Source organism: Mixophyes fleayi, chromosome 11 (genome assembly GCF_038048845.1).
Source record: "Mixophyes fleayi isolate aMixFle1 chromosome 11, aMixFle1.hap1, whole genome shotgun sequence".
NCBI classification, from domain to species: domain Eukaryota; kingdom Metazoa; phylum Chordata; class Amphibia; order Anura; family Limnodynastidae; genus Mixophyes; species Mixophyes fleayi.
Window position 1 is genome coordinate 78,334,481 of NC_134412.1, and position 18,600 is coordinate 78,353,080.

Here is an 18,600-nt window from a genome sequence, read left to right on the forward strand (position 1 = left end):
GACCAGTGTATATGTCATTTGCAGACATTTGGTGAAAACATTAGTTGTAGCCCTGACATTTTGCAGTTTAAATTTTACCTGGTTTTCTTCTAGTGAGGTTTAAGGTGTACCCGTCATTTGTAAAATGTCACATCAAGAGCTTGTTCATAGATAGGCAGTGCGAAAATGGGTAAAAACACATGAAAACTAACACACGTTTTAGACGTGTTATTAGTTATGTGTTTTTAAGGAGTTCTTCAAGAGGTGTATTTAATAAACTGTGGGTTTGAAAATGTGGAGATGTTGCCTATAGCAACCAATCAGAATCTAGCTATCATTTTGTAGAATGTACTAAATGAATGATACCTAGAATCTGATTGGTTGCTAAAGGCAACATCTCCACTTTTCCAAACCTGCAGTTTAGTAAGTATACCCCCATGTGTCTTCCATGTATTACACTTTTACTGATACAATAGGTAGAAAAGTGTTCCCTTTCCCTTCCAGTTTCATAAATAACATAGTTATTGTTATTTAAGTTAGCTGTATTTGTGAGAAGAAGCTCCAGTGACATAATGTCATGTGATCATTTAGAGCCAATGCCCTGAATGCTGGCAGCCTGATGATGTCACAGGATCTTTCTCTGGAGCCCAGTGACTATGCTTCTCCCACTACATGGGGCTGTTCACACTCTCATTAATAATCATGAATAGATAGATGCCCAGAAGATGTCTGTTTTATACAGACATGAGAACTATACAGCTATATCGCACAGTATATTTAAATATATGATTAGTTATAAGTTCTCTGTTCAGATGTCAGTTTAATGTACAGTTGTGCTTTCCAATACCTGCTCCTAATTTAGTTGTTACATATTCTCTTAGTTCTGTTTGCTGAATAATTTTAACCAATGAGAACATGAGAATAGGTTAAAAACTATTTCCACACTTGTGATTAGTTGGAAGTATAGCATGGCATCCAATCAAAAGTCAGGAAAGGACACTGACGTACCTCTGCCTCCACAGCCCTGGCTATGGTTATTTTAATGCTATCTCATTACTTATTAATTATTGGCTCCAGTCCATGTGTTATGTCATCTTTCTTCCCCTTCACTGTATGGAGCCTAAATTCATTTTAGTCTATATACCTCTGGACTGATCCCAAAGGCCATTGTGATAACCAAATATGTGCTTTAGAAAGAATGAGCAGAGGTAAACAAACAGGAGACCTTTTCCAGGAAAACCAGCTCACGTCAGCCAAACACTCAGAAAAACACATGTTTATTTCAGCAGGTGTTCACAGTGCCAGATATACTATCTCTACCACTACATTCATATTGGCAGAATGATAGTTCTGTTCAGCTACCAGGGCGAAGTCTACTGTATGCTATTTGCATGCTGTGGGCAACTTGGTGAAAGGTACATCAATGTCAGCACTACAATAATGGAGACAATCGGTTTAAAACAATTTACTAGCACTTATTCTATATATTGTAAAGAGTGTAACAGTATTGTGTGTTATGATCATATCCAGTGGTCAAATCATGTTGTAACTATCTCCATCTAGAATGCAACATATTTTTCGTGAATATTGATACTTTGTGCCTAACAACTCTTATAATGTTTGCATGCAGGCAAACCTGCTGTCACGAACGCCCAGCCTGTCCCAGATACAGCAATCTGAACAGCTGGCCGTGACTGGCGTCACCTTAGTCACTTAGCAATGAATACACCTTTTCTGCCACCATGAAGGATTTATTATGGTGTCCTTGCATTCACCAGAACAACTTATTAATGTTTCACACTTTAATCACATACACACTTAGCATGAGCCTCCCTGGGCTTGGTAAGTTCACAAAGAATCACGGAGAACACACTAGATTAAATTTATTTAATCTGAAAAATGTTTCCAAAGCTTAATTACAAAAATTAATAACAAGACATACAATATGTTGCACAAATTAGTTTCAGAAGATAAAATAAGAAATAAAATCAGAGTCACTACTTACTAGTTAAGACTTGGTGTGAGAGGGCACACAATTGAGAAACATGTAACATTTCAGTCTTGATAGACCCCCTCACGAAAATGTACACGTTATTGTCTAAGGCAGAAGATTTTAAAGTTTTTTTTCCACATAGCTCTCACCCCCTACCTTTGGAGTTTAGCTGTCAGTAAGGACAGATTGATCTCCCAAATGTCACAGGGCTTTCAGAGTGAGCTAGGGATGTCCCAGATCGGGAATGTTCTCACCTCTGTTCATTCTGCTTAAGGGGCTAGATGTTTTACAACTTTGGGGCTTCAAACTCCTTCAAGATCCTTGAAATCCTATAAAAGGTAATTCCCACCCAAAAAAATAAAATAAACCAAACAAAATAACCCCAAGAAATGAGGAAAATCAAGTACACAAAAGAGTAATTTGCAAACATTTTACCAAAATTTGTTTGTGTGTTTTGTGTGTATTTATAAAGGCGAGGAGCAACGTTATATATATATATATATATATATATATATATATATATATAGAGAGAGAGAGAGAGAGAGAGAGAGAGAGAGAGATTTGTTGCAGCTTCTTAAACACTTTCCATTTTTCATAAACTACCTTTCTCTCTCTCACAATTGTATACGTTGATGCAAATCCATGTACAAGTTATCTTTCTTTATACTTAAGGAAGACCTCTCCCCAAAAATGTAAATGCGGAAAACCATCTAAAAAGTAAAATTGGACATGTTGCCCTTAGCAACCAGATTCTAGCCATGGTGTTCTAGAATGTTCTAGATAAATGATAATATATCTGATTGGTTGCTATGGGCATCATCTCCACTTTTCCTTTTTAGAAGGTTTGATGCATTTATCCCCAGGAGTTGTTGATCTACCGGGTTCCCTGATGTTACAGTCCAATGTCGCTCTCCTCTTACCACTTGGCAAGTGTTGGTATACCTCCCTCATGAATGGGAAGCTCACTGCGGCAGTGCATCAATAACTGTACAGCCTGTTTGTGACTCTGTTGGTCGTGCATTAATTTCTTGTTTTAAATGACCATAAACCAGCTTTAGAATGCAGTACTATATTGAAACACTATTGAACTACAATGCAGATATGCCAATATTTTAGTACCGTGATGTCTCAGTAAGGATGTAAAAACAAGTTTACAAAGGACCATATAAATATACCATTACATTTTGCAAAATTTGATTAAAGCCTATGGGAGGTAATTTACCAAGCGGCACAGTGCAGAGCCCGCTTCCTTGCACCTCGATTTTGAGGAATGCACCTAGATTTACACCGACCCACTTTGTGCTTCTGTTTCACTTCAGCGGACAAGACGCAGGTACTTGAGCGTCACACACAGAAAATTGTCACGTCTAATACAGTTCCCATATCCCCTCACTCTCATAAACAATGTAAGCCATGCAATTCCCTGCTGCTAGCCCGGAGATGATATGGAGGCTGACAAATAAAAGAGGTGGAAAGACCTATAAACGTTTGTAGTGCTGCTTAATGCTTGTTTTGTGCTGCAATCACTGGAATATGACTGCGGCGATAGCGTACACAATAGATCACATTACCTACCACGCTATTACTGCTCACAGTACTGACATCAAACCCTGGAAAGAACCTTGATGCAGCAAATTGCATGTTTGGTCCATTCAGTGTTAAGTCAGTGCTGATAGTGCAGTCATCCTAGTGATCAATACCTCCCTGTTCTGAGGCCCATTTACATTGCATTCGCCTTCTAATAGGCATTTTACATTGCTATGATGGAATAATGTCTATATTGCCTTGACAGTGAACAGAGCTGGTGTTTAGATGTCAAAAATACATCTAAAATTGTTAGTATGACAATATAATAACAATAAATGTCTATCCATTATCTTTTCATCATGGCTATCCGCATACTATGTTATACTAAGAAGAATATATGTCCTGCTGCAGTGATAGCCTTAGGGAGAAAGAGGGGCAATCAGGTGGGTGGCATTACAGATTACATACAGGGCCACACACTGAAATGACATTCCTGTTATTGGTTCGCTTCTGTTTATTTAAGCCTTATTGCTTCAGTGAACTGTATATTATTTAATCTATCTGTTATTTGACTTTTCCTTTTTTGTTTGCACAGATTTTGCAGTCCCGTTGAGCTGGGCATGACAAGGGGCCTGCTCTTTCAGCATGGCATCTTTTTGTGTATTGTTTTAGTATGCCTTGGGGTTTATTCAATCTGGTGGAAAGTGGGACTGTTTAATTCTGAAATAGTGACCTTATATTGCAGTGGCATATATGCAGTGTTAATAGGATATTGCTGCACGCTGGGATATTAACAATTTATGTGGGGGGATACATTAAATTCAGTATATGTCGCGCATGGACGTATTTATCAGTATGTCCCCAGATTGTGGCAGTAAATTGGATGATCCAGTCTCCGCAGTCGCTGGCTCTCGCGTGCGCAGTGGAAGGAAAAGCTCAGGTTTAGGGTTTTGCCTTATGGTGCATTTCAGTGATGCTTAAATATGCATCTCTGAGATTTGCAGAGATGCACAGTTACTGACACTGCATTGTAAATACATAGACCCCATAGGGAAAAGCCTTAAACCAGTTTTAGGGCTTCTCTTTCTTTGATAAATAGACCCCAAAATGTATTTAGAAGTTTTATTTTTTGATAAATTAAAACCTTTATGCTTTTTGATTGATTTTGTTCTGTATAACAGAACAGGCTTTGCAGCAGTACAAGAACAGTGGCAATGCATGTTAAATAGGCTTGCCCATGCAAACAAAGTGACTGCTGGCTGGATTGTCACCTCATGCATCATGCAAAGCGATAACGAGCTCTATCTCTGGCCTAGAACACTTGTTCGCTCTAATCTCTGTATTCTCCGCTGTATAGATGTCACTGGAATGTCTTATTACGTATCTAGAGATAATAGAGCTGTGCACAACTCCATTGCACTGGAGCTAAATGATATCTACGGTAGCCACACATTGTGTGATTATGATTGGTGGATATGGTCAGCCAGTGTCTGGTCTTGTCATACGTGATGAAAATCTGGATGGATTTCGTTGGGAATGGTAGAAAATGGATTAAGAGATGGCCCCATTGCCGCATTCATGGAATGGCACAGTCTCTATACAACTGGATCAGTGCTATTTGGACACAAATGATTAGATTTGGTCACTACTGATATTGGAACATAACGAAGAGGAGAGAAAAATTGTAAACGAGTTGTATTTTCTTTTATAAAGTTGTGTTTTCAACCTATACTGAATTACTGTTATAGCAGTTGACCCTAATGCTGTATTGGGTTAGGGCAGCCCTGTGGATTGCCTAAGGCTCTGATTGGCAGTGGTTTGGTCCAGTTCTGTGAGTGTTCCAATGCTGTGATTGGCTACAGATGAGAACATTCTAATGCTCTGATACACAACACTTTAGCCCTGTGAACATTCCATTGTTTTGATTGGCTGTAGGTTAGTTCTGTCTGTGTACACTGCACTGTTGCTTATCTATGGATACCATTACAAAATAAATAATAAAGTGCTCACACTCCATTGAAACTGGGCTAAAATATTAAAAGGAAGGAGTTAAGCTCTTAAATTAAGCTTTTTCTTGTCACAGCTGCCTAATCAGTAGATTTAGAGAGTTTGCTAGAAAGCCTACTAGATCATACTTTCTCATCACATGCACATTGAATGCCAATGGCAAGTCAGGTGCCGCCAGTAAGTGAGATGGCGTAGACAGATTCAAACAGGTAAAACTAACTAGAAGCAAGATGGTTGTTGCTGCTATTACATATACATGTGCTGTAATGTATTATATTTTATGAGCTTACTCGTGGATGCTGACCAGTAATTTGTGCTATACACCATCTTATATAGGAAAGACTTTTTCCACCTAATAAGGCTATATACACTGTTATTTCCTGTAGACCTGCTATGAGGTTTGATGAATTCGCCTTATGCTAGTTTTTTGGTGTACTGTATATATTTATATTATAACGATTGCGTGTGAATCCCAAGGGATTTGTTATGTTTTGGTCCTGAAAAATACATAAGGGCTAAATACAATTAAAAAAAACAAGCATCTCTGGAGCAAAGAGATGTAATCATACTTAGTCAACTGCTTGAAAAATCACCACACGGGCAAACTATAAATAGATACATTTGTATGGGGATTTATTTTAGGCAGACCATGCATGGATGTAAAAGCCACTTAGGTCTACTTGGTACGCTGTCAATGGTATTCTTTGTTCCTTAAAAAATAGAAGTTATTCAGGAAATTGTTATGACAATGGCAATGTTGTTTGCAAGTCATGAGCTAAAGTTAAAGTGTATCTGTCACCTACACACAGCTGAGGCAGCCATTTTGTGGGTGCTCTGGCAGCAGTCTTGAAAATACAGCTTATAATTACCCTAGCAACCGGTGACATCACTGAGAGTACAGCCTATCAATTCACTAGGACTCATTGACATCACTGAGGCCTCATTGCTGTCACAACTTGCTGATGAGTTCCAACCACAAAATGGCTGCCTAAATTGTGTGGAGGTCACATGGTCACTTTAATTATTTTAAGGGGGTAGTTAGCACAGGAGAGCTTTATTTTCTTACCAGCTTCTCACTTGTGTACTAATTACATTGATTTTTATTCTGCTTTGTCAATTAAATTTAAAAACCATTGACGCCAAACACAGCAGACAGCACCATGCATTTAAATGAATGAATTATCAGTCTTCAGTCAGAAGAGGGAAAAAAAACACCTTCTAAAAACTCTCCTTCTATTAGAAATGACAGTGTAGCCATTTACAATCCAGTGCTGCCTATGAATATCCGTGTTTACAAGTAATAGTGACTGCCAGATGCTGTGTGCTAGGTTACCTCAGCCATCATTATAGAAAATACCTACCTTCTCCCAAAGCACAATTTTACCTACACTATTGAATCGGTATTCTGTAAATCAAAGTGCACTCATCACCAGGACTTAATAGATTCTAGGAATGGCCAAAATAATATACAACTTAGGAGCAAAGCTGTCACTTTTAGGAGCCAAGAAAAATGTGCATTCATTGACACCAATAGAAATGACTCCCAAAATACAGGTGGTAGCCATATTTATTTTTTAGAAGCATTGACTACCTGGCTCCTAAGATTTGTCCAGTGGAGGCAGCCATGTTTTGAGCCAATAAACTTTCTAGAGGCTAGTGACTTTACGTTGGCATAAGGCATTCAGTACCCTATACCACAGTGAGTTCCTAGAGACTTGATAGGCTGAATTCTCATTTATCTTGGTTAAGCTCATAAAATGGCTTCCTCCACAGTGTGTACAGTAGTAGACAGGTGCACTTTAATCTGACTAGAAAGCTGTGTTTATCTGTACATTTACATTTACTAATACGAGAATGTTGACATATTTATTGCTTGGCCTACTATAATATTGCATCATCCTTCGATCTTCAGAAGTAGACGTTACTTGTGTTGCCTAGATAGAGAAGATTTTCAGGAAAATGTGTCTTCATTTTCATGCTATTAATTGCGCCCTTTTTCCCTCTTGTCCATCAGAGCTCAACATTCCTATTATCCTCCTAGTTTGTTGTATTTTCTATTCTGTTCCTGTCCATCATTATTGTCTCTGTGCGTAGATGAAAATCCTTCCCATCTCATACAGTGCCCCCTACATGGGGTGATATTGGTAGATGAGTTCGGTCAAAATGACCAAGATTGACCACTGTTCCATGTGTGGGATCCATAGCAATTGTTGTACGCGATCACAATACAGTCTTTTGGATCAGATTTGATCAGGTAGGACTAAAATCTTGGTCAGACCATGAACACTTGCCTTTGTATGGAACCGAATCAGTACAAATTGCCCAAATTGATCACTGATCTGTTTATTCGGTGTTTGTGCCATATAGCCCATTTGCTTCATGTGCGGGGGCTGTATGTCACACAATGGATCGCAACATTTCCATTGCCTCATGTTGACGAATATGCTTGTTTTAGAATCATACAATTATACTTGTGGTAACTAGCTGCTTTTCTCTCTCAGTGATCAACAGACGTTTCGGCGGTGGAACTTGTTCCGGTCCCTTTATCGCCAGCTGCGGATTTTCTCCCTGATGTGCACGACGATTACACTGGAGCGTTGAGATGGACTGGGATCCCTCAGCAGCCATGCAAGTGGGAATGCGTGTGGTGCGAGGAGTCGACTGGAAATGGGCCAACCAGGACAATGGCGAGGGGAGCATGGGCACCGTGGTGGAGATTGGACGGCAGGGCAGCCCTACCACGCCTGATAAAACTGTAGTTGTTCAGTGGGATCATGGCACCAGGACAAACTATCGTACTGGATTCCAAGGATCTTATGACCTGCTGCTGTATGATAATGCTCAGACAGGTATGTGCTAACGCCTGCACACACGGACACAACATCATGTGTGTAAACAAAGCAAAAATAGTTAAATAAGTTATATGTTCTGAAAATTTTATAACGGTCTCTCTGGAAGTGCCCTTAGAATGTGAATTGTTCAGGACCTGCGCTACCATTAGGCAAACTCAAACGGTCGCCTAGAGCGCCGATATTCCGGGGGCTCCTAGAACACTGAATGAATGACAGTGTGTCATGCATTTACTGTATTTATTTTTCCTGGTAAACCCACACTGAGCGCCATCCGCCTGAATTAAACTCACGCCACTAACTTATTAGGCTGACAATTAGGGCAGAGGGAATGTGTTTACTAATTAACTTGAGCGCACCCTGCGTTCTTCTTGCCTTTGTTAACAATGCTGCTGCTCCTCTTGGCTGTGATGTCACAGAGTAGCGCCACATCCCCAAACTGTCACTGACGCAGAGGAGCAGCACTGAGACGGTCATCCCCCTCTCCATCCCACTTGCTGCACACAGGTAAATAGTAACGAAAGGGGGAAAGCCAAGGGGGTGCTGCACCTAGGGTGTTTAATACCCTTCTACTGGCCCTGCAATTATTACGCATCAACCAAAGGATGACAGAATAATGTTATCTTATTTGAATGATTTTGACACAAACCAGCTTGTTATAAATGTGTCATTCAAAACTTATTGCATACATGCCAACTCTCTCGGAATGTCCGGAAGACTTCCGAATTTCGGGTAGGTATCCCGGGAGAGCTGGCGATTCTGCCCATTTCACTAAATTATATCCGGCATGTACTGAGGGGAGGGGCTTTGCAATTCACGTCATTTTGGCCCCGCCCCCAGTGATGTAATGCTTGTTTGGGGTCTTTTTAGCACTGTAAAAAGAACCAAAACAGGCATTGCATCACCGGGGGCGGGGCCAATATGACACAATTCATGAAGCTCCGCCCATACACCCCTCGTGACCTCCAGGATCTCCCGGACCTGGCCAACATAAGGTTGGCAAGTATGACTTAGACAGAGATCTGTGTGTATGATACAGCACAAGGGAGAGACACGTTCCATGGATGCAAACCTTAAATCATGTCAGCTACAGGCAATACAGATCTAGGTAGGATGTCCTTTGACAAAAAAAAACAACAAATAGGTCTATCTACAAAGAATAGAGCATAGAAATATTTTTTTAAAGCGGGCATCCCATGTATGAGAAAGTAAATGTTATTTGTAAGCTATATGTAAGTAAACTGCATGGTCTCTCTAGTTGCATGTTGTACTGAGTAAAAGGTACAGGGTAAATGACCCGTAGAGTGAAGAGACCAATGAAATCCAAACATCCGTTATGTCTTCAATAAGTTGCCATGGTTACAAAAGGTTATCCTGTTTCTCAGGCGTCCGTCATCCGAATATCATTTGCGACTGCTGCAAGAAGCACGGAATCCGCGGCATGCGCTGGAAGTGCAAAGTCTGCTTTGACTATGACCTGTGCACTCAATGTTACATGAACAACAAGCACGACCTGTCCCACGCCTTCGAGAGATACGAGACTGCCCACTCTCGGCCGTAAGTACAGAGCCAGGACGCTTTATAAATAGAGCTTGTATGTCGCAGAGTTTCCATGGTCTGCCGTCGGCGGTGTGTCAGTACATAGGGTGACTATTTTGAAGGCATAGTTTTGTCTCATTCTTTCAACACTGTTAAAGATAATTTCCTTTTATTTTTTTAAAAAAGTAGCCCCGGCCTGGTACAGGTCATCATAGCATGAAAAGTGTATAATTGACAGAATAAAATATTAGTAAAATATATCAGAAATCGGAAAATGGTTTTACTGGGTAAACCAGGGGTTCTCCACTTTCACCCTAATTAATGCCCCATAGAGCCAGGTAAATGTACCAAGACTCCTAAATCCAATGAGTATTTGTTGCTGAGCAAGAAAGAACTAGCAGTTTGCACTCTTAAGTCAATACACAAATTAAAAAAAAAACCCTGTTGCACAACTATCTGTTATGTCCATACAAAAGCGTTAAAGCTTTATTGAGATCAGTTATTCACGGTGCTTTGTGCAGCTTACGTTCATCAGAAAAATGACAGTATGTTCTACCGCACTGAAACGGAGATCCAATACACTATGTGGTTTTTCCCCATATTGCAGACAGATGGGGTCTTTTCCCTGGTACCCCCACTGTTACATTCAATTAAAGTGCTGTAACAGCCCTAAAGGAGCATTCAGACTGCAGCCCGATTTAATATCCCTTAACCAAATCACTTCAGGTTATAGCAACTAGAAATGAAATAAGAAAAACAGACTTATTATTACACTGTAAGGAAGAGGCAGGTGGGGCATACTAGAGAAGAACATGCCAACCAGACAAGGGGGTATATTTACTAAACTGCGGGTTTGAAAAAATGGAGATGTTGCCTATAGCAACCAATCAGATTCTAGCTGTGATTTCTTTAGTGCATTCTACAAAATCACAGCTAGAATCTGATTGGTTGCTATAGGCAACATCTCCACTTTTTCAAACCCGCAATTTAGTAAATATACCCCATGGTGATAAGAACCTGCTTCTGCTTTTACCGCTTATTTTCCAACGGCAGTAACTTGGACTAAATTAATTAACTGTATTTTAAAAGACAGCTACATATAATTATAATTTATTTATGTATTTATTTGTTTTGGTTTTATTCTCACCCCTATGTCTGCTCTCCAGCTTGTTCCGGGCTTCAGTGAGAAGTTACCAAATAGCGACAGGGAGCTCTTTACCTGACCAGGCTGAATGCCAGACAGAAAGGGGAACGATATAAAGTCTGACATCAGCTCATAATTGTGCTATAAAACGAGATACATGCATAGCACCTGGCACAGTACAACAACACAGCAAATATTTAATGTGACCGCTACGGCAATAAAATGTCATTACTGTGCACGTCAAACCCGGCTGCTGGATGCAGCATTTTTATAGCGAGTCCTTCACCCTTTTCTTATCTAAAAACTACAGTAGAAGAGGAAGCAGCTTTCACCACGGTCCGCCGAGTGTGGGAGTATATGGTGAACATATGGGGGCCTATAAACCAGGTCAGCCAAAGATGGCTGCCCTGTTAAGGTAATGTTAGTTTAGCTTAGTGGCCCTTTAAGTCCAGTTAGTTAAGTCAGCCCAGGTTGTTGCAATTAAAAAAACAGGTGGATAAAGGAGAAGCAAACCATTGATCACACTATAAAAAGGTTGACAAGTATGCAACAAACAACTAGAAATCAAAGACTTTATAAACTATGTAATGCTGGAGATTTGTCCTTCACATGGTGGCTTTGGTTGGCTCTGCTAGCAAATAAAAGTGATCAGCTTGACAGCTAGGCCGGGCCACCTGCAGACAGCACCACTGGTGTCAGTATTCACAGCTGATTGATTCACCGATTCACTGTTGGAAGGAAGAATCTTGGCCGTACATCATAGATTCTGCTGTTAAGGTTTAGGACACAGGAGGAGCTAATTAAAAAGTTTATTAATTGCATTCATTTAAGGTGATCAAGTTCCCTGGATGGTGGCATATTACACAAATGATTTGGTTTGTGGATTCAGTCGCCTGGAATGACATAGCTAAGAAGGGTCCAATCACAGCAATGCATGTGATTCTATTTGCTATTAGGGCCACAAACCAGTGGCACACCAATTATATTCTGTTTCAGTGCTGTTCTGGCAGAGCATGATCAGTGTTGAATATAAGACCTTAGGTAGTAATATTTTTATACAGGGATCCATCCCAATTCACTCATCATCTCCCCCAACTCACCAGAGTACATATACTGTGGGGACCCTTCTCTAAGACTGCAACTGCTATTTACCCACCAAAGGTCTTTTGCTTTTAGTATTGTACTTTATGATTTTCCCACCTCTCCTGCACTCCTTTCAGGTGCCTCCACTCTGCCAAAGAGTCACTTACACATTATCCTATCTCTACAAAGTCAGGCTTCCTAAAATCTAACACCTTTGTGTTTGAGTGGTAGTAGTCGGTCTCTGTCTTTATACTAAACCATACTGCTTGATGGTCACTGGATCCTAGGTTCTCATCTACATTGACATCAGATCATCTGTCATCATTTGTAAATAGTTCACATCAGGTAGATTAAAGTCTCCCATGATTATTACCTCCTTTTCATGGCATATTAGTGATATCTTGTGATAGGTTCCTGTCCAGTTCCTCTTCCTGACCTGGTGGTCTATAGCTCACCCCAGTACGAAGAATAGCCTTGTCCCCTGTTGTTATGGTCACCCAAAGGGCTTCAGTTTTTTCTTCAATACTTTGTGGTAAATTTATCAAGCTGTGATTTTCCGGCGGGTTTGAAAAGTGGAGATGTTGCCTATAGCAACCAGTTATTTTCTAGTTATTTATTTACTACATTCTAGAAAATGACAGCTAGAATCTGATTGGTTGCTATAGGCAACATCTTCCACTTTCTCCTCTTTCCCTGAATTCTCTAAACCTCGTCCCTACACCTATCCTACACCCCCTCTATTGGAGCAATTATATGCTTTCTATCCTTGTAGATTGCATGCTCTCCTGAGCAAGGCAGAATTTACCACTTATTCCAGTCTGTAAAAGTAAGTTTGTTTGTAGGCGTATGCCGCATTATGTTACTATGTATGTCTGACAGTAAAATTCATTTATAAACAATGATAAAAATAAGTACTGTGCAGCTGTAATTACACACTACACCAAGAGAGGGAGCCATCCTCTTTATAAAGTAATTGGAGCAGTTCTATAACTCTCTAAAGAATACAGGAAGGGGGAACATATATGAAAACCGCTGCAGAACTGTAAGCTGGCTGGTAGAGGTTGCAGCACCTTTTCGTAGCTGTGCACCAGGCTTCATAATGGGAGTTACTATAATACAAAGTGGACCTTTATTATTTTAAAATTATTGTCACTTCTTTTAATTGTATATTTTATTCCCCCGTTAAATGAAATGCTTTTGGCAATGGAATAATTGTTGGTTGGTAGAAAGATACATCATGTTCTTAGCTAATTGGCATGTTATGAGCAGCAAAGTCATTTGAGACAAGCCCAGTGGTAATTAGCATTGCTCGTTGAAACATAATCTACTGTAAAAACTGCTAGAGTGGCTGCGAGATTGACCAGAAGCTTCTCTTGTGTACATGGGAAATCCACGTCCATGTACGACGTTCTACTGAGAGATCTGCGGTGTATATGGGGGGTGGCGGCACGCTGAGAATAAACAAAAAATCAAATATTTATCGGCTTTAACGTATACTTGTTGCCTGAACTGATTTATGAAGCACTCTGCAGGCGTTCAATGAAACGTCTTGGTTTTGCAGTGGTGCCCCTAGATTCTACTGTCAAACTAGAAGTAAGCCTAGGTGTGCGGAAAATCCGAAGACTGAGCAGAAATTTAAACACCATACTTGCCAACTCTCCCTGAATGTCAGGGAGACTCCCTGAAATAGGGGTGATCTCCCTCACTCCCTGAAGAGTCTGGCATTCTCCCTGATGCTGAGCCAGTACAAGACGTGGTTGGCTTCGCCATCTGTGGCATGATGACGCAGTTCAGAAATTGTGTCCTATGTCCATGTATTGATGCCTATGAAGGTGGCCATTTTCATGGAGACCAAGATTTAATCAAAGACTGACAGTTAAGACAGCATGACTTCAGTAATGGAGACAGAAATGTAAAAGACACTTCAGTCTCTAGAGATTCATTAGCTGCTTTTCTTTAAGCATAGTTGCTTACTCTCCCGGAATGTCCGGGAGACTCCCACATTCCCGGGAGACCTCTTGGGCTCCCAGTTCTCGACCCCGCAATAGATAAGTGGTGGGGGCGGGGCTTAATGACACAACTATAGCGCCATCTTAGCCCCGCCCCCTGCTGTAATTGGCCAAAATTGTGATTTAGGCCGAAAGCTGATTTTTGTCCTGCGTCTCTATCTTTTTGCTCTTTATATATTACCTCAAGTGAAGGCAGCCATTTTGTGAGTTGAGCCAAGAATCATGACTGCAGCCTATCAATTTAATAGAAACTAGTGACATCACTGTGGCACCAGTTCCTCATAAATTGATAGGCTGTATTCTAATAAGTGTTGATTCAGCCTAAGAAATGTCTAAAGCATAAATAATCTGAAATAATCGGGGGCTTATTATGTAGCCATGATAAATAATTGAGTAAACTAAAATGGCCGTTTTTATGTCATTGTGTGTGTTGTTTGCGGATGTAAAGCGAAAACATTTACCACTGGGTGGAGAATATGATCATATTAAGGTCTGAGAACACAAATACGGATAGCCTGTGTTGTGCGCACACTTGTGTATTGTTATTTGTGAGGATCATTTTGCCACAAGCTTATAAATCATTTAGTGTGGGCGGTGGTTTGTTTTTTAGCATATTTTAAATGAGGACTGCCTCATATTCCACACTTCTGGATGCGGCATGAGGAAAACGAAGCCATTTGTTATATTTTAAAAAATGTCTGTCTGGATACAGCCTTATACTAATCTGCAACAACTATCCACATGTGCTTATATAAAAGAAAACAGAATGCTGCTTCTGAATAAGTTATTGCACAATGGCATGTGGATCCGTTTATGCATATACTTACAGACAATTGGTTCATTCAGGCTTAGCCTGCAGGTAGTGGGGAATTAATGAAATTTATGAGGAGTACATCTTATCTATTGTATTATTTAGCCTTCAGATATAAACGTGTAACTTTGGTACATAATCCATATGTTTATCTATAATGAATATCCAAGTATGTATGCTGGCTTTATACCCTTAATTAACAACTGTCCCTAAATTCAAGGGCTAATCCCCTGTCTACATATTTGTCCCAGTCAAGGGTTAGCGGAGTAAAGATAGGTCTATTAAGTATTGCAGTCCTCTAGCACGTGTAGCAAGGAAACAAAATAATGCAGGTTGATTATTTGAGATATTCTTTGATAAAGTTAAAAACAGAACATATTAGGAATAGAGATGTTCATTGACCCCCGTGTTTTGGTTTTGGTTTTGGATCTGGATTAACTTCGTGTTTAGGTTTTGGCAAAACCGCCCTCGAGTGTTTTGGTTTTGGATCCCGATTTTTTTTTATTTATTTATTTTAAATTCCCGACTTTTTTGTGTGCTAAAATCACATAAGTTGGCTCTTTTTTTATCCCTACATTATTAACCTCAATAACATTAATTTCCAGTCAATTTTTGTCAAGTGACAAGAACACTGCTACCCCTCCTGTTTCTGTGTGAGCAATGGCACTGAGCAATGGCACTGGAGAGTGACAAGAACACTGCTACCCCTCCTGTTTCTGTATGAGCAATGATACTGAGCAATGTTACTGTAGACTGGAGAGTGACAAGAACACTGCTACCCCTCCTGTTTCTGTATGAGCAATGATACTGAGCAATGGCACTGGAGACTGGAGAGTGACAAGAACACTGCTACCCCTCCTGTTTCTGTGTGAGCAATGGCACTGAGCAGTGTCACCGGAGAATAGAGAGCGACAAGAACACTGCTACTCCTGTTTCTGTGGGAGCAATGGCACTGAGCAATGTCACTGGAGAATGGAGAGTGACAAGGACACTGCTACCCCTGTTTCTGTGTGAGCAATGGCGCTGAGCAGTGTCACTGGAGAATGGAGAGTGACAAGAACACTGCTACCCCTCCTGTTTCTGTGTGAGCAATGGCGCTGAGCAATGTCACTGGAGAATGGAGAGTGACAAGAACACTGCTACCCCTCCTGTTTCTGTGTGAGCAATGGCGCTGAGCAATGTCACTGGAGAATGGAGAGTGACAAGAACACTGCTACCCCTGTTTCTGTGTGAGCAATGGTGCTGGATCTCCTGGGGAGGGAGGTACTTATGGAATCTAAAACCTGCAAGATCCAACAACGCAACATGACGTTTTACCTAGATTCAGATCCGAGGACGCGTGAAAGTACCGAGCCGACTCGCGAGCCGACTCGGATCCACTAAGTTCGGGTGGGCTCGGTTTTCAGAAAACCGAGCCCCAGCATCTCTAATTAGGAAACATCTGTATTTCAAAGCTCATTTATATCTGGTTACTGCCCACGGTACTTTGCCATGTTAAATGCAGCTATTTTTGGAACCATTCATCAGTAATCCATATTTCAGTTGCATTTTGCGCATGATTTGAAAGTGGTTTGTCAACAGCAATCGAGCATTGAGCAACACTGAATTGTATACAAGAGTGTAGACGGTGTTCTTCTAAGGCACAATCCAGACAGACTTTCCTATTTCAATCCTGATTTTCCACACCAGGCATGAAGCACTTTAAATAAGATCCAAAATTGTCCATCTTAGTTTTTAGCTCCAAGATTGTTCAGCGGAAGATTGTAAATGGCTTTTACAGATACACCTGCCTAGCAGCAGGCTCTTCCTGGAAAGAGTTATCAAGTATCGGCATCTGTGACACACATGTAAGGCTGGCTGGGAGTACACTATTTTGAGTATACTGTTTCCATTGAGCCCTCATTACATCATGTTCCTAGTTGCCAGTGGAGAGAGATTTGCATTACAGACACTTATGCACTTGACTACTGAGCTGTTCGCAGTTTATCTGGGTAGGATCTTAGCAGCAGGAACAAAGAAACAACTCTGTGAATTTGCTTCTTCTATAAACCTTCGATAAACATTACATATTTCATTATGAAATAAATGTTAGTATCAAGAATAAAAAAAGGACATTTTATATGAAGCTAACGCAAGAGAAGCAAAAATTGTTTGGCCTATTATTTTCTGAAGAGTAAAGTGGAAGTATCATAGGACATTCCGTACAGAAAAGCAAGTGTACTTTTGAAATGTACCTGTTGTGATGGAGTCAGACGTGTTTTGAGCTAAATGGATACTTACTGCAGACTTACAAGCATTCTTGTTGGTTCAAGGGGGGGTGGGGGGGATGTAGGGTAATAGGCAAATCAATGGGCAATGGGGGTTTGGAAGTCTGATAGATGGGTGGTGGGGGCAGTGTACAAAAGCAGAGCCCGGTCCCCGGTGGCCAAGTATATAATACAGAACCCAGTTTATAGTGACTAAGTGCACTATACCGAGCCCAGTCCCTAGTGACCAAGTGCACTATACAGTGCCCAGTCCCTAGTGACCAAGTGCACTATACAGAGCCCAGTCCCTAGTGACCAAGTGCACTATACCAAGCCCAGTCCCTAGTGACCAAATGCACTATACAGAGCCCAGTCCCTAGTGACCAAGTGCACTATACAGAGACCAGTCCCTAGTGACCAAGTGCACTATACAGAGACCAGTCCCTAGTGACCAAGTGCACTATACAGAGCCCAGTCCCTAGTGACCAAGTGCACTATACAGAGCCCAGTCCCTAGTGACCAAGTGCACTATACAAAGCCCAGTCCCTAGTGACCAAGTGCACTATACCAAGCCCAGTCCCTAGTGACCAAATGCACTATACAGTGCCCAGTCCCTAGTGACCAAGTGCACTATACAGAGACCAGTCCCTAGTGACCAAGTGCACTATACAGAGTCCAGTCCCTAGTGACCAAGTGCACTATACAGAGCCCAGTCCCTAGTGACCAAGTGCACTATACAGAGACCAGTCCCTAGTGACCAAGTGCACTATACAGAGTCCAGTCCCTAGTGACCAAGTGCACTATACAGAGCCCAGTCCCTAGTGACCAAGTGCACTATACAGAGTCCAGTCCCTAGTGACCAAGTGCACTATACAGAACCCAGTCCTTAGTGACCAAGTGCACTATACCGAGCCCAGTCCCTAGTGACCAAGTACACTATACAGAACCCAGTCCCTAGTGACCAAGTACACTATACAAAGCCCAGTCCCTAGTGACCAAGTGTATAAGCAAACTCCCTGGTGGCTCAGCATACAATATTTTGCCGAGTTCCTGGTGTTCTAGTATGCCCTAAAGAGCCCAGTCCCTATGGGCCAAAGATGCACTGTAGAACCCATTCCCTTGTGGCCACTTGTACAATATATTGACCAATTACTGGTCAATAAGTGTTCACTGAAAAGCCCAATACTTGGTAGCTCAGTGTAAAAATATATTGCCCAGTCACTGGTGGCCAAGATCACACTACAGAACCCAGTCCCTGTTGCCCCACTGTTCAATCCAGGGCCCATCACTTACCTCTGTTGGCTCCTTGGCCAGGCTCCATTCCGCTGCCACCCTGAACGCTGGCAGATACTCAGTTCAGTGAAGGACAGGAAACTGGTCACTGCAGAGATTATCTTAAAACAATTTCATAGT

At 41.1% G+C, this 18,600-nt stretch overlaps 1 protein-coding gene across 4 annotated transcripts in view; it reads left to right on the top strand.

Moving 5' to 3' along the window:
• MIB2 (MIB E3 ubiquitin protein ligase 2) overlaps positions 1-18,600 on the top strand; it is a 76,334-nt gene that overhangs the window by 26,665 nt on the left and 31,069 nt on the right. For all 4 annotated transcript variants that reach the window (XM_075189824.1, XM_075189823.1, XM_075189822.1 and 1 more), the window contains 2 exons: positions 8,008-8,355; positions 9,741-9,912. In XM_075189824.1, coding sequence (XP_075045925.1) covers positions 8,109-8,355; positions 9,741-9,912 — 419 coding nt within the window. In that variant the 5' untranslated portion in view covers positions 8,008-8,108. The remainder of the gene's footprint in view (positions 1-8,007; positions 8,356-9,740; positions 9,913-18,600) is intronic.